We start from the raw sequence: 16,397 nt of genomic DNA on the forward strand, positions 1-16,397 counted from the left end.
TGTAACTGGGTTTTTAATGGTGTACGCAGTTAATCGTTACTACTGAACAACTTCACTTGCTCTGAAAAACTAAGTTTATATTGGCAGAATGTCAAATTTTTCCAATGTGACTAAATAAAACCCCATTTTAAAACTTGTTTTATAAAAACTTGTGCATTTCATCTCCTACCTTAATCCCATGTGTATGTCTGGATCATTTATTTTGCTCTCTTTAAAAATTTTAATTAAGGGAAAGACAGTGACACATTGGCAATGTCACTGGACTAGTAATCCAGAGGCTCAGGCTAATGTACTGGGGGCACGGGTTCAAATCCCATCACAGCAGCTGGTGGAATTTAAATTCAATTAATGAAAAAAATCTGGAATTGAAAGCTAGCATCCGAAGTGGTGCCATGAAACTATCATTGATTGTCGTGAAAACCCGTCTGGTTCACTAATGTCCTTTAGGGAAGGAAATCTGCCATCCTTACCTGGTCTGGCCTACATGTTGCTCAAGATCCACAGCATAGCAATTTGGTTGACTCTTAAGTGCCTTCTGAAATGGCGTAGTAGGCCACTCGGGTCAGGGCCAATTAGGGATGGACAACAAATGCTGGCCTCGCCAGTGACACCCACATCCCATCAAAGTGTTTTTAAAAATTAAGAATGAAAAATTCAGTGCATTTTGCTTCCTGGTTTAACATCTGAGAATATATCAATGTAATTGGCTGCTTACCCTGAATGATGAAGTCACTGTTGCCGGATGTCTGGCGATCCCTATGACTTGGTGCCAAATTTAAACTGATGTTGGGAGAAGTGAAATGCACACTACAGAAATCGTTAGATACATGTGGGCAGCTTTCTTTAAGGTCTCAAGGCAGCACCTCACTTCGCCACTAACTGCGAAACCTGGGTCAGGGTCATTGAGGAAGGGGGGGAGTCATAAAGTTTCAGTCTTTTTGTAAAAAGTCAAATTGAAAGAGGTTTTAACACTTCTGATACATAACATTGTGAATTATGAACAGACACACAGAAAATTAAAGCTATTGCCACCTTTTGATAGCTCTGCTACAAAGTGGAGTTTCAGCATGGGCAGCTTTAAGCATCTGCTTTAAATCTCTGCAGGGAAGGCAAATTACCAGGCTGGTAATTTCATGGTCCACTATCTTCTAAATTATATTTTGTGGAAGCCCCAGTTAGAGTAAATGTGGAATAAAGTGATGAGATGCATTGTATGTTTTTCACCACTAGAGGATGCTGAAAATGCTGGAGGATCTGAATGTTTGACCACAAAGTACCAAGTGTTTGCAAGAAATTGAGTACAGATGGGCTGGATTGCTAGGCTCATGGCTTCCAATGTACAATACACTCTATATTGGTTCTCATAGTAAATCAGTAAATTATAGAAAAAAATATATTTTTACCTTCCACCAAATCACTTGAGTGTTTTTGGAAGGCCTAATTACATAAATGCGTCAGTGTGTAAATTTAACCCTATAAGTCTGTATTCGAGTCCTTCTAGATAATTGCATTTATTAACCTATTGATTTAAGACAGCCATAACTTGCACAGTCCCATACTATGCTCAGGACAAAACTAGCATTGCTAGCTTGCAATTATGATAGTTTGGTTTTTTAGTTTGCACCTTACTAGACCAAAAACCACTCTTGTTCCATGGTAGCACCCTTCAATGGGGAGGGAAAGCACGAAGTTTTAGGGTTAATCTAAGATATTAAAATAGAAATGATCTCCACAGTTGGGTCATATTGCTCAGAGTAGCTTGGTGTAGGACAGCAGAAGCATGAATTAGCCAGTTAACAACTCCTCTGGCAAGCTTATTTGCTTAAAAAATACACACTGGTCACAGGAACTTGTAAAATGTTATTTTCAATGAACAGTTTCATGCTCACTAATACTATCATCTTGCTATATTTGCAGTGTGGCTGGCCACCCAGAATCATAGCACATTAGTGACTGAGCGCAGTGCTGTGCCCTTTCTTCCAGTCAATCCAGAATATTCTGCAACTAGGAACCAGGTATGTTGAAATACAAGTGTCTATTAAATATGTTTTTGATTGTGTTTATCATGCCTGAGGTAGTGTATGTGTGTAAAAGTTTTTTATTTATATAAAAACATTGTATATATTTTGTACACATTATAAAATGTTAAACATAACAGGAAAAAAACGAATGTTGGGTAAAAGAGAAGCTTGTTCAAGTCTTCAAATATTTGATAGGGTGGTTTCTTTGAGTTTTGCCCATCCTGCAGCACACTGTTACAGTGAAACTGGCCATAATGAAGGTGTGTGAGAGTGAGGTCTTGAGATTTTGATAATGTTTGCTCGGCCCTCCTGTTAGTACAGTTGAGATTAGGGATGTTCCTGTGTTCAGAATCTCAAGCTCAAAGCTACATGTTATAGCAAACTGGACCGCTTGCTCTCCTTAATGAGGCTGCTTCAGACTATATTTTATCTTGATGCCGCCAAACTTGGTTGAGTGCCTTTGCCTAAATTCATCTTTCTAGGAGGAAGTGAGATGGTACTGTACTGAAAGTTTTCTCAACATGGTGACTGTACAGGTCCACTGTATTAATGGGCAATCAATGACTACAACCACCGTTAAGATGCAGTTCTTGTTTATAACCAAAAGAAATTGTCCCTAAGGTTTCAGTTGAATATTAAAGCAATTACAATGGGATGCATATACATATATCTCAATCTTAGTTTTGTTTTTCCACTTCATTTATTTACTTGAATATAAAATATTTCATGCTGTAGAGGTGTCATTTTTAGCTGTTCTCCAGATTTGATACCCAGCTTTGAGCTTTTTCTATATAAACCTATTTTGTAAGTTATATCACCGTTGTCTGGTATCTGACAGCATTTCTGCCTAAGTGTATTGCTGCTAAATTCTTAACAGGAAGTAGACCGTGAGAAATTAATATGTTGACCTTTGTGCTGCTTCAGATACACTGCAGCAAAATAGAGTTTCCTTTGATTCTTCGAATCGATTGCATATCTTTCCCACAAAACTTCAAGCCATTGGGCTCTTGTCACTTCATTTCACACATAGCTGCAGAAATGTGCTGATGTTTGAACTTGATTAGCCTTTTATAATTAAAAAAAGGCTTGGCTCAGGAATGCTTAAAACAGTAAAATATGAGCGACCTAATCGTCCAAAGAAAGATAAATCCAACAAGTGTGCACAGGTGTTTTTGCGTTCTATTTGAGTCTAATTAAATTCCAATAGAAGCTAGAAGTTGAAGGTTAAAGGACTCAAAAGTAGCTCCCTCAGTATTGTGTCATCCTCTACTGAAAAATGGGGTCTAATTGCTGTTCTGATGCTACAAGTATCTCATATGTCTATCCTGTTTAACACACATTTTTGTTGTTTTGTGGGAGAGGGGAATGAGGGAATTTGGGGAGGAAGGGTGAGTGAGGAAATTTCACTCTCATACCAGAGTTTATTTCCTAAGATTATGGTTAGGAGGTAGGGTGGTTAGGTGGATAGGGTGTAAAATCTATTATCTACCATGGCTGTTGTCATCTCAATTTAGAATATTCTATGAAGTGTCTCCATCTTGATAACCACACTATAATTTTGGCATGTGGTGCATGTCCTAGCAAAGAGCATAAAGAAAGCCATCCACTTCCCTGTAGCAAAGAGCGAGAGTCCAGATGGCTGTGTTGCCTGCCCAGTGCCAGGGCTTGGGACATCTGCTCAGGGCTGGAGAGGGAGGATCCAGTTGTCGTGGTCCATGTAAGGACCAATGACATAGGTAGGAAAGAGGTTCTGTGCAGAGAGCAAGAGGAGCTTGGCACTACATTGAAAGGCAGAACCTCAAAGGTTATAATCTCGGGATTATTACCTGAGCCGCATGCAAATTGGCATAGGGTGCATAAAATTAGAGAGGTGAATATGTGGCTCAAAGACTGGTGTGGGAGAAGTGGGTTCTGGTTTGTGTGGCACTGGCACCTATACTGGGGAAAATGGGGGCTGTATCGTTGGGTGTCTACACCTGAACTGGGCTGAGACCAGTGTTCTTGTGAACCACATAACTAGGGAAATAGAGAGGGTTTTAAACTAAATAGTGGAGGCAAGGAATCAAATGTGGAAAGGTATGGTATATCAAAGAGTAGAGACAAGGTAAGTGAGGAAAATAGTAATATAGGAAATGAGGGTCGGAGAATGGCAGGAAGGGACAGAAAAAAACCTAAGAATGCACAAAGAATCAAGACTAGATGCCACAAAGGTAATAAAAAGACTAAACTAAAGGCTCTGTATCTGAATGCGCATAGCATTCATAACAAAGTAAACAAATTGATAGTGCACATTGAAGTAAATAAATATGATCTGATGGCCATTACGGAGATCTGGCTGCAAGATGACAAGGATTGGGCCCTGAATATTGAGGGGTATATGACCTTCAAGAAGAATAGGAAGCTAGTTAAAGGTGGAGGAGTAGCACTTGTTAATCAAGGATGGTATTTGTGCAATAGTTAGACCTTGACCTTGGTTCAGGAGGTCAGGATGTAGGATTGGTTTGGGTGGAGATGAGGAATAGTAGGGGAAAGAAAGAAGTCACTAGTGGGAGAGTGGTCTACAGGCCCCCTAACAGTAACCACAATGTAGGACAAAAGTATACAAGAAGAAATATTGGGTGCTTGTGATAAAGGGATGGCAATAATCATGGGTGACTTTAATCTACATATAAACTGTAAAAATAGGAAAGGCAGTAGTAGCCTGGATGAGGAGTTCATAGAATGTTTTCAAGATAGTTCCTTAGAGCAGCACATTCTGGAACCAACCAGAGAGCAGATTACATTAGATTTGGTATGGTGTAATTTGACAGGATTAATTAATGACCTCCGAGTACAGGCACCCGTAGGTAGCAGCGACCACAATATAATTGAATTTTACATCCAGTTTGAAAGGGAGAAGAGTGGGCCTAAGACTAGTATTTTAAACTTAAATAGGGGCAACTATGTGGGCATGAAAGCTGAGCTAGCTGAAGTGAATTGAGATACTAGGCTATGGGATAGATCAATAGAGAAACAGTGGCAGACATTTAAGGGAATATTTCAGAATACTCAAAGTATATCCCTACCAAAAGAAAAATTCTAACGGGAGGACCCGTGGTTAACTAAAGAAGTTAAGGCAAGCATCAAATGTAAAGGAAAGCATATAACTGCAGAAAGACAAGTGGCAGGTCAGATGATTGGTCAGAATATAAAGAATAACTAAAAGTTTAACCAGGAGATAGAAATTAGAGTATGAGAGGAAGCTAGCTAGAAATGTAAAAACAGATAGCAAGAATTTCCACAGGTATTTAAAGTGGGTGTTGGTCCTCCAGACGGTGAGAATGGGGAGTTAATAGTAAATAATAAGGAAATGGCAGATGAAATGAACAAATATTTTGCTCCTGTCTTCACTATCGAGGATACCAAAAACACTCCAGTAATAGCTGCAAATCAGGAGGAGAGGAACTTGGTGAAATTACAATCACTAGAGAAGTAGCCATGAGCAAACTGATGGAGCTGCGGGCTGACAAGTCTCCGGGACCAGATGGATTTCGTCCTACGGTCTTAAAAGAGGCGGATAATGAGCTAGTAGATGCGTTGGTGTTAATTTTCCAAAATTCCCTAGATTCTGGAAAGATTCCATCAGACTGGAAAGTAGCAAACATAACCCCTCTATTCAAGAAGGGAGGGAGGCAGAAAATAGGAAACAATAGGCCAGTTAGCTTGATGCCAGTTGTGGGGAAAGTATTCAAGTCAATCATTAAAGAGGTTATAGGTGGGCACTTAAAAAAGCTCAAGGTAATTGGGAAGAGTCAGCATAGTTTTGTGAAAGGAAAATCGTGTTTAACCAATTTATTAAAGTTCTTTGAAGGAGTAACATGTGCGGATAGAGCCTGTAGACATACTGTACTTGGATTTCCAGAAAACATTTGATAAGGTGCCACATTAAAGGTTATTAAGGAAAATAAAAGCTCATAGCATAAGGGGTAACATATTAGCATGGATAAAAGATTGGCTGGCTGGCAGAAAACAGAATGCATAAATGGGTTAAAAACAAAAAACTACTGCGGATGCTGGAAATCCAAAATAAAAACAGAATTACCTGGAAAAACTCAGCAGGTCTGGCAGCATCGGTGGAGAAGAAAAGAGTCGATGTTTCAGGTCCACACGACCCTTCAACAAAACTTTGATTGGCAGGATGTGACAAATGGAGTCCCACAGGTGTCTGTGCTGGGGCCCCACCATTTTACAATTTACATCAATGGCTTAGATAAAAGGAGAGAAGGCATGGTAGCTGAATTTGCAGATGACTCAATGATAGGTAGGAAAGTATGTTGTGAAGAAGGCATGAGCTTGCAGATGGGTATAGATAAATTGAGTGAGAGGGCAAAAATCTGGCAGATGGAGTATAATGTGGGAAATTGTGAAGTTGTTCACTTTGGCAGGAAGAATAAAAAAGCAGAGTGTTACTTAAACAGAGAACGACTGCAGAATTCCGAGGTGCAGAGGGATCTAGATGTTCTCGTGCATGAGCCACAAAAAGTTAGTATGCAAGTACAGCATGTAATCAAGAAGGCTAATGAAATGCTGTCCTTTATTGTGAGAGGAATTGAACATAAAAGTAAGGATGTTATGCTTCAGTTATACAGAGCATTGGTGAGACCCCATCTCGAATACTCTGTGTAGTTTTGGTCTCCTTTTTTAAGGCGGGATGTAAATGCGTTGGAGGCAGTTCAGAGGAGGTTTACTAGATTGATACCTGGAATGAGCGGGTTGTCTTATGAGGATAGGTTGGACAGACTGGGCTTGTTGCTGCTGGCGTTTAGAAGAGTGAGGGGTGACTTGATTGAAATGTATAAGATCCTGAATGGCCTTTATATGGTGGGAGTGGAAAGGATGTTTCCTCTTGTGGGTGAGTCCAGAAGTAGGGAGCACTGTTTTAAAATTAGGGGTCGCCCTTATAGGACAGAGATGAAGAGAAATTTCTTTAAAGGTTGTGCAACTTTGGAACACTCTGCCTCAGAAGGCAGTGGAAGCAGGGTCGCTGAATATTTTTAAGGCAGAGGTAGATAGATTCTTGTAAGGCAAGGGAATCAAAGGTTATTGGGGGTCGATGGGAACGCGGAACTCGAAACATAAACCGATCAGCCCTGATCTTACTGAATGACGGAGCAGGCTTGAGGGGCCGAATGGCCTATTTCTGCTCCTATTTTGTATGTTCTTATGTCATCTCTTGAAGTATCTCAAAGCATTCATGCATGATTGATTACTTATGAATTTCAGCCACTTAGGTAAGCAAACACAACGGCCACTTTTATTACAGCAAGAATCCACACAGAGCAGCATATCAACAGACCTATTTATCTGTGGAATTTAAGATCACTTCATGGGTAAATACACATTGATACTGAGTGAGTTTGATGTTCAGGTTTGATGTCTAGTCTTTACTAAGTTACATAAGATCAGAGAACACTGGTGGGGGTAGTTTTATAGATCCCCTAACAATCAGATAAGAGTATAAATCAAATTCGAGGACCGTAAAACAAGAGTAATGCTGTAATTCTGAGCAACTTTAATTTTCATATAAAATTGGCAAAAGTAGCTTGAGGGATGAGGTTGTGGAATACATTCAAAACAGTTTTTGAGAACAATACATTGAGGAGCCAAATAAGGAATGGACTATCTTCTATCTAGTGCTGTGATAGACAGGGTGAATCAGTAATCTTGTAGTAAAGGACCCTGTTATGATCTCCGTGGGGAAACTGTAAATCAAAACAAATAAATTCACTGAATGACCCCCAAATGAAGAAATTATTGGTAAGATTCCACTTTTTGTAGCTTTTAGTTTAACATGAATTGGAACCAACACAAATTAAACATGAATTAACAGGTAAACAATACTTCAAATAAAAGGATAAATTTCACTTTAAATAGTCAACACAACAAAGATACACCTTCCACAAGCGCAAACATCACTCTCTGCACAAATGTGACACTACGTGTAATCTCAGTCCTTACAACTGAATCAATTCGGCCCGTGAGTTGCATTCACTGGCAGGCATATTCCACCTGAGGTTTCTAGATACAGTTGCCACCCAAACGGCGCACTCCTGCAGAATCTCTTTGGTTAGGTTCACAACAGTCTTGATGGCAGAGATTCGCCAAGGGCTGCTTTTACCATTATCCTTTAATAAACCCCGTTAAATGGTTTAGTTGGCTCTGGCAAAACTGAAGCAGCAGCAGTAAAATTGCCCAATTCACAATCCCTGCTGTAATCCTGTCTTCAGCTTTCTGCCTTGTTTAACTATATCTCACACAGCTCTTTGTAGATGTGCCTTCTCTATGCTCTCCTTTGCTGGACCTCCTTTGTTCTTTACAGCAGTAGGTTCTTTGTCTTCTCTGTGTCTGGCCACACTGTTTCTTTTTCTATCCTAACTTCCTTTCTGTTAGAAGTCCAGGTCAAAAGTTGCCAGATAACATGGACCAGTGTTCCTTCTTGGGTAATAAAATTGTAATTGATCCATTTATAATTGATGCAAAAGCCCTTTTCAAATATTCTTAAAAACATTTGCAGATTCCACAGACATTTTAAAGAAATTACAAAGTTTCCTTACTATACAGCTTCTAGGTCAAAAGTTGTCACAATCCCTTGGGGAAAAGTGATCATTATATGGAAATTCATAAGTTTCAGAGTGATGTGATTTAAGTCTGGAACCTGGTTCTTAAATTTGAACAGGGTCAATTGTGGAGGTATGACAGGCAAGTTGACTGAGGTAGAGTGGGAGATTAGATTAAAAATATGGTGCTGGATAAGCTATGGCAAAAAATCAAATAATAAATATACATCCCCTTGAATGAAACGCCATAGAAAAACTGACATGACTTTGGCTGACTATGGAAAATAGGGATAATATTAGATGAAAAAAGGCTTACAATGTTGCCGAAAAGAATATTAGCTTTAGGATTGGGGTAGTTTTAAAAACCATCTGAGGATAACTGACGAGTGGAAGGAGAAAATATAGTGAGAGTAAACTACTGTCACAAAACTACCATATTTTTCATAATATTATTGGGGGTTATTGTAAAGTAGGCTTATGTTTGTGTGTGGATGGTTCTTTCTAGTCTGGCTGATTTATTTGAATTATAGTTGGATAGACTGCCAAATTGAAATTATCAAGAGTTAGGTGTAAAAATATTTAAAATGCTCATGAGTGAGCTAGGGTAAAGTCAGTAGGTAGGGTGTGAATTAAATTTGCATTTTTAGATAAGTGGAGAAGTGTTTGGTTTTCAAAGAAACATAATAAAGTTTTACAGCTGACAGGATAAATAGGGTAAGGTTATTACGTTTATTTTTCCCAAAAGGGAAAAGCCATATTGACAACATGAATGATTTTTATAGCATGAGAAAAGTAAATTCCAAAGACATATGGACACAATGGGATTTACAGGTTAAAGGGGAAGGAATATATTTAAAGAAGGATAGAAGGCTGTATCAGGGGTGGCCGTGTAAGAGCGGAGAACCTAAAGTTGCACCTTGGGGACAAAGGCTGCCCCCGTGCACATGGCTAATGATCCCTTCCCCCCCCACCCCGTGCCACTGTGATCAATTCAATGATCATAATAATGAAATAGTTAACTTTGATCTGCCATGCCTCATAGGGAGCGGACTGGTCAGGCTATATTTTGACAAATGTGTCCTGAAACCTGCCACAGAGTGGGGGGGAAGTGCCTCAGATTGACACAATTTGACTACGTGAGGGCAGGGGCCCTATAATAGCCACAAGAAACATTGTGAAGCAGACATTCAACCTGCTCAAACAATGGTTCCACTGCCTTGACCACCCTTTATTGCATGAGGATTTCTGAACTGTTAGAATCAAGACTAAAGTTTTCTTTTGGAAGGATTTGGCATGATCTGGACCTGTGGATGCTAATCTGGGATTTTTTTTTGAAAAGGTCAAGTTCGCCTTGGAATTGTAAACAAGTAGGCCTCTTCCAAGAAATCACTTGACCTATATGGTACTTGAGAAGGAATTTTGTTTGTGTTGAGCTGCATAGCACTTTACTTAGTGAAAAGCTGGGAGACATAAAAAGCAGTCACATGGGAGAGAGGGGAAAAAACTTAAGTTGTGAACCTGCTTGCTTGGAAGGCAGTCTTGTTGGAGAATATGCTGAGCAAAGAAGGCTATCTTGACAGGCTCCCTCTCTCTCAACCTTGCCTAAAATTGTGTGGCTATCAACCTTTAGCCTGACAATCCTCATCTGAGTGTAACCAGTCTGCATTTGGACCTGTGCTGAGAACATCCAGGCATCCACCGGGACCAACGGCCTGTCTTCACACGAGAGAACTCCAGGTCGACAGCGTTAAGACCCTGCGGACTTTATCCTTGATTTTATAACGCCCATCCTCCAAAGCCCATCTCTGCAGAGAAACTCTCTTTGTTTGTCTGTGTGTGCTGGGGGAATTCTTTAGGAAGCGATAGATAGTTATACTTCCCGATTACAATTGTGCGTTAACCAGTACTTGCAACTTGTTCAAAGAAGTTTTCTTTTAAAATAAATTAATCGTTCTGAGTTTTTGAAAGAAGCCTGGTCAGAGTCTCTCTTCCTCTGGGCACTAGAGGTATAGGTACACAATTGGCTATTTTGTTGAGAAAATTAAACAAATTAATGGTATGGCCTGTGGAGTAGTGGGCCTTGATAATTCGCGTACTTCTCCCATCCCGGTCGTAATAGAGCCATAACATAAATTCTCCGTAACATTGACATTGAGGAACAGCCATTGCCTCCAGGAACCTGAAAGCGGAGGAGGAGGCGGCAAAGGGGATGCACCCTGACTCCCTTCGCTCTGAATGGGCTGTCAAAGAGTGCCCAGACTCTGCTTTCAATAAATTTAGCTCCTTTGACCACTATCGATCCACCATTACATCCCATCATAATGTCCCCCTTAGCCATTATCCAAGAATATAAACTGTGAAAATCTTGTCATTAACATCTTTATGCAACAGCATATCCAATGATACAAACAGAAATTAACTGTCCACCCTTTTACATTCCCTTAGTGCCCATCTTGGGTGAGCCTATGCCTTTCCCCTGCTTGTACACAGTGCTCCCCAGTGGCTGCAGCATTACTGGTGGAAGGTTGTTGACTTACACTGCACATGGCCTTGTGGGATACCTTTGAGCAGCCCTGGACCTTGAGTGCCTGGCTTCAGACTGCAGCACCTCAGTGTAGATCACAGAAGCTGGGCTTGGCGGTTGAGAGGCAACGGCAAGGGCACTGGTGGAATGGTAGTAAAGGGAGCATGAATACTGTCATCCTGAGAGAGGACAGCAGGCTCAGGCTCACTGCCATTCCCATGGGGAGGCATCTCGGCAATCCTACTAATCTGTTGGAGGACAGGTTGCTGGACTGCTGTGAAAGCCTGCAAATCCCTTTTGAGCACAGATTCACAGCCGTGATGGCGGAAGTCTGAACCTGCATGGCAGCAAGCATGGATCTCATGACCTCCACCTGTACTTCCATTACAGCACTCACTGGGTGACTTTCACCTGTGCTGCAGTGGAAACTGAGACAGCGGCCACCAGACACTATATCATGGCTGAATCCACTAGTGTGGTCATGGAATTTCTACAATGGAAAAGATAGGCTTCAAGCTCTGTGTGATGCACTCTGCCACATGAGACTCCACATGGCCTTTCAGGATGCCTTTGAGCAGCTCTGGGCCTTGAGTGCCTGGCTTCAGACTGCACCACCTCAACATAGACAGCATAAGTCTGGGCTTACTGGCTAAGAGGCAACAGCAAGGGCACTGGCTGAATGACAGTGATGGGAGCTGGACTCCTCCATGCTCCTTGACAATGACTGTCTGAAGTTTGCCATTGCACTAAATATTTCAGTGTGCATAGTCGTCCACATTCTCCTGAATGCCATCCCGCTCAGGACCTCGTTAGAATCCTTTGTAGCCTCCCCCACATCCCCAGCTTGATGGCTGCCCACATGCTTGGTGATTCATGTGTTTTCCCTGTAGCTTACTTTTCCCATTTCTTATGCCCTTATCCTGTTTCTTATGTTTTTTATGATCTCAGCTGATGATGCTGAGGGGCTGCAACTGGCCTCAACAAAGCAAAGTCAGAGAGGATGAAGGCTGGGGTGAAAGTTAGTGTTTCCCCTCTTTTCGGAGCGTGCTTACGCCACAATCCAGTGCAGCACATAGCTTCCTTTTCAAGTGGCCTGCCAATACTCACTTATGAAGGGTAAATGGTTACTGGAAGGTCCTCTGCTACCTATTGAACAATACACCAGCATGAGGAGACGAGAGTGCAGGTAGAAAGTTAGGGAAGATTTTTTGTTTTCCAAACCAAACCACTATCTCATCCAGCTGTTGGGAGTATACTGTGTTGGTAGCAAATAACTTCACAACAGTTATTGGTGGTGAGCAAGATAGTAGTGGCCCTGGGAATATCAATGACATTGATGAGATAAATAACCAACCCGGAGGGAGTACAAATAACCAACTGGATGGAGGAAGGAAGCACGGTTATAATAGCTAACTATTGGAGTGAGGCATTGGTGTATAAGTGGCATGAGGGGGATATGCTGTAGCTGTACCTTAGTATATTGTTACTGACAGCACACTATATCATTTATTCTGTTCATCATTTTGGTGGTCGTTGATGTTGCTTCCAAAATTTCCGTTTCTAAGTAATATGTTACAGTGAAGGGGAAAACATTTGTGAATGACTCCCAGTAAATGATTTCTAAAACATTTGAACGCACAATGTGGTGTAGGAATAAACAGTGAAGTGACATGCAACAAACGCTACAGCGTTTATATATCCTGTTTATAACTCTCTTCAAAATGAAAGTCGTAACTCACTGTGCTTTAGAAAAACAAGTTCCTTTCATGAAACTTTAATATTCTTTAAGCTTCATGGTTTCTGCTTTCAATATATTTAGATTTGATATTTAATTTTTTCCTCAGTCATGGAGTATTCCATGACCTTTACAGCTTTCAAAATGTACATGTATTTTAGAACCCTAAGACTACAAAAATGATTTTACCCAAAGTAGTAAATTTTAATAATGAAATGCTGGTCTAAAACTAATAATAAAGGAGCTCCTCTGAAAGTAAAACCAGCTGCAAGTGAGGATTTTCTATTTTTAATAGAAATCAGCTGATTTGGTTGATTTGGTTTTATAACATTATTGCTGATTGCTTTTAATTAGCAGAGATACAAATATTGTTGAAGATAGATAGAAATATTGAGCGTTCATCTTTCATAAGACCACAAGAAATATGTGCAGGAGTAGGCCATTCAGCCCATTAAGCCAGCTTTGCGGTTCATAGCATCATAGCTGATCGGATTGTGCCTTAATTCCACTTTCTGCCTGTCCCCCATAATCCTTTTAACTCTCGTCAAAAATATGTACATTTTGAAAAATGTGTCTCACTTTGCCTTGAATATACTCAATGACCCAGCCTCCACTGCTTTCTGGAAGAGAATTTCAAAGGCTAACAATCCTCAGAGAAGAAACTCCTCCTCGTTTCCATCTTGAATGGGAGGCCCCTTATTTTTAAACTGTGTGCTAGTTCTAGATTTCCCCCATGAGGGGAAACATCATCTCAGCATCTACCCTGTCAAGCCCGCTCAGAATTTTACATGTTTCAATAAGATCGCCTCTCACTCTTCTCGGCCCACCTGCTCAACCTTCCCTCACAATACTACCCCTTCATTCCAGGAATCAGCTTAATTAAGCTTCTCTGATCTGCTTCTAAATGAAAGTGTATCCCCCTTTGTAAAGAGTCCAAAACTATGCACAGCACTTCAGATGTAGTCACACCAATGACCAGTTTTAGCAAGACTTCCCTAGTTTTATGCTCCAACCCCCTTGCAATAAAGACCAACATTCCATTTGCCTTCCTAATTGCTTGCTGTAACTGCGTGCTACCTTTTTGTGATTTCATGTACAAGGGCAGCCAGATCCCATTGTACTATAGCATTCTGCAGTCTCTAAGATAAAAACAAAAACTACTGCTGCCAGACCTGCTGAGTTTTTCCAGGTAATTCTGTTTTTGTTCTGCAGTCTCTCCCTATTTAAATAATATTCTGCTTTTTCTATTCTTCATGCCAAAGTGTACCACCTGACATTTTCCCACATTGTACTCCATTTACCAAATCTTTGCCCACATCTATCATCCCCAACACCATGAGCTGTTATCTTGTGTAGCAATCTTCTATGTGGCAAATCCAAATACACTACATCTACTGGTTCTCCTTTTATCCACACTGCTTGTTACATCCTCAAAGAACTCTAATAAATTTGTCAAACACAATTCCCCTTTCACAGAACCATGTTGACTCTGCCTCATTGTATTATGATTTTTTTATTAATGCCCTGCTGCTTCCTCCTTAATAATGGATTCTAGCATTTTCCTAATGGCAGATGTTAGGTTAACTGGTCTGTAGCCTGCTTTCGGTCTCCTGCCTTACTTGAATAGAAGCATTACATTTGCAGTTTTCCAATTCGTTGGGAACTTTCCAGAATCTAGGGAATTTTGGAAGATTACAACCAGTGCATCCACTATCTCTTCAGCCACTTTTTTTTTAAGGTCTGAGGATGCAGGCCATCAGCCTACAGCCTTTGTCCCACTGGTTTTCCTAATACTTTTCCTCTAGTGATGTGATTATTTTAAATTCCTCCCACCCTTTTGCCTCTTGCTTTTCTACTTCTTCATTAATGTCCTCAGCCCATCTACTTTAATTAGGTGGGATCAGTTGGAGAGAAAAACAAGCATCTTGAGTTCTTTCCATGTCCATCTGTTCACTTACTCGTAGTTTCAGAACGTTCTGCATTGCAGTGTGGTGAATGTCTGACACAGATGTTATACAACTTCATGGTGTAAGCTAACTGGGTAATTTGTTATTTCACAGAAAGAATGCAGTTTATTAGTGTCCAGCTATGCGAGATTGCAAGATAAAAACAGTTGAGGGAGACCATTCAGCTCATCTATCCAAAATTTTTTCAAACTTGGCCTTTCCTCATCACATCCTCTAACCATATCTTGAATGAATCTAGGGTTTTGTCTCCTCGACACAATCCAAATGACTGCTGCAATGTTGATTGCTCTGTGCTTGAAGTTCTTGCTAAGATTTGTCTTAACTTGACTTTTCACCACATTTAGGGTGTCCTTTTTTATGTCCTATCCCAGCTTCTTGTAATGTTCTAGATTTGCTGAATATAAGGTAATATTTTGCATTTTTCTATAAGATCATCAATGTCTTCTTTCAAACAGTGTCTGACTTTTCTCATCTTTCCTCTTAACTGAGTCCTTTGCACCAAGCGATTAACTCATCGCGCCATGGCTTTGATGTGATTAAAACTAAACTAAGTGTTTGCAAAGTGCAGTCTGACCAAAACGGCATGCAATTCCTGACTTGTACTGTTCTGATCTAGTAATATTTTTCAGTATTCTGTTCATCCACTGTTGCTCTGCAGCAATTTGATGTTATCAAGACTTGAATCTATCACCACCTTCAATTTCCCTTCTATATCTTTAGCTAGCCTTGCATTATTCGGAGTGTACTTCTGACAGCATTTTTTGCTCTACTGTATGGTACCTCTCACTTTTCTGTTTAATTCCCTGGGCATTTACTCATATGCGGATTCTAACTCCTTATGGCAGCTGTGACTTAATAGCCTTTCTTTCCTTCACTACTCTTCCCCACCCCACCCTGCCCCACCCATTCCACCTCCATTTAGTACCTTCTGTTGATGTAATCATTTTGCATTGGATTTCTGAATCCAAGTTATTTAATGTTGTTCAAGTACAGTACGAGCTCCAGGACCAAACCCTGACACACACCACTCGATATGCACATTCCCATCAGTTCTCCCCTCAGCCAATTGCTGATTCGTGTCTTACCTTGAATTCCTACTGCTGTTTCTATGGCAGTCTCTTATGAGGAACCGTATTGAAAACTTCCTGAAGATATGAACTATCTAGTTTTCCTTTGTCTTTCTAAGATTACAATTTTGAAATGCCTTGGGGCATATCTCTACATTAAGGGCAGTGTATAAATGCAAATTATTGTCCACTTGGGGTTTCACTTACTTGAGCATAATCTGTAACTTTAGGGCCCGGCATATCACTTACTCTGCCATTATCATCAAACCAGGGGACCAATCATGGTTCAATGAGGAGTGTAGGAAAGAAGCCAGGACCAGCACTAGGCATATCTAAAAAAATGAGGTCCCATCCTTGTGAAACTGCAACACAGGACTAAATGCATGCTAAAAAGTGAAAGCATGTGGTGGACAGAGCTAAGCGATCCCACAACCAGTGAATCAGATCAAAGCTTTTGCCCTGAACCTGAATTTTTTTCCTCTGAGCT

The 16,397-nt window shown here is 40.5% G+C and overlaps 1 protein-coding gene across 4 annotated transcripts in view; it reads left to right on the forward strand.

Annotated features, from left to right (window-relative positions):
• git1 (G protein-coupled receptor kinase interacting ArfGAP 1) overlaps positions 1 to 16,397 on the forward strand; it is a 201,688-nt gene that overhangs the window by 154,162 nt on the left and 31,129 nt on the right. For all 4 annotated transcript variants that reach the window (XM_078548010.1, XM_078548013.1, XM_078548012.1 and 1 more), the window contains exon 11: positions 1,918 to 2,015. In XM_078548010.1, the coding sequence (XP_078404136.1) occupies positions 1,918 to 2,015 (98 nt within the window). The remainder of the gene's footprint in view (positions 1 to 1,917; positions 2,016 to 16,397) is intronic.

Source organism: Cetorhinus maximus, chromosome 9 (genome assembly GCF_964194155.1).
Source record: "Cetorhinus maximus chromosome 9, sCetMax3.hap1.1, whole genome shotgun sequence".
Taxonomy (NCBI): Eukaryota; Metazoa; Chordata; class Chondrichthyes; order Lamniformes; family Cetorhinidae; genus Cetorhinus; species Cetorhinus maximus.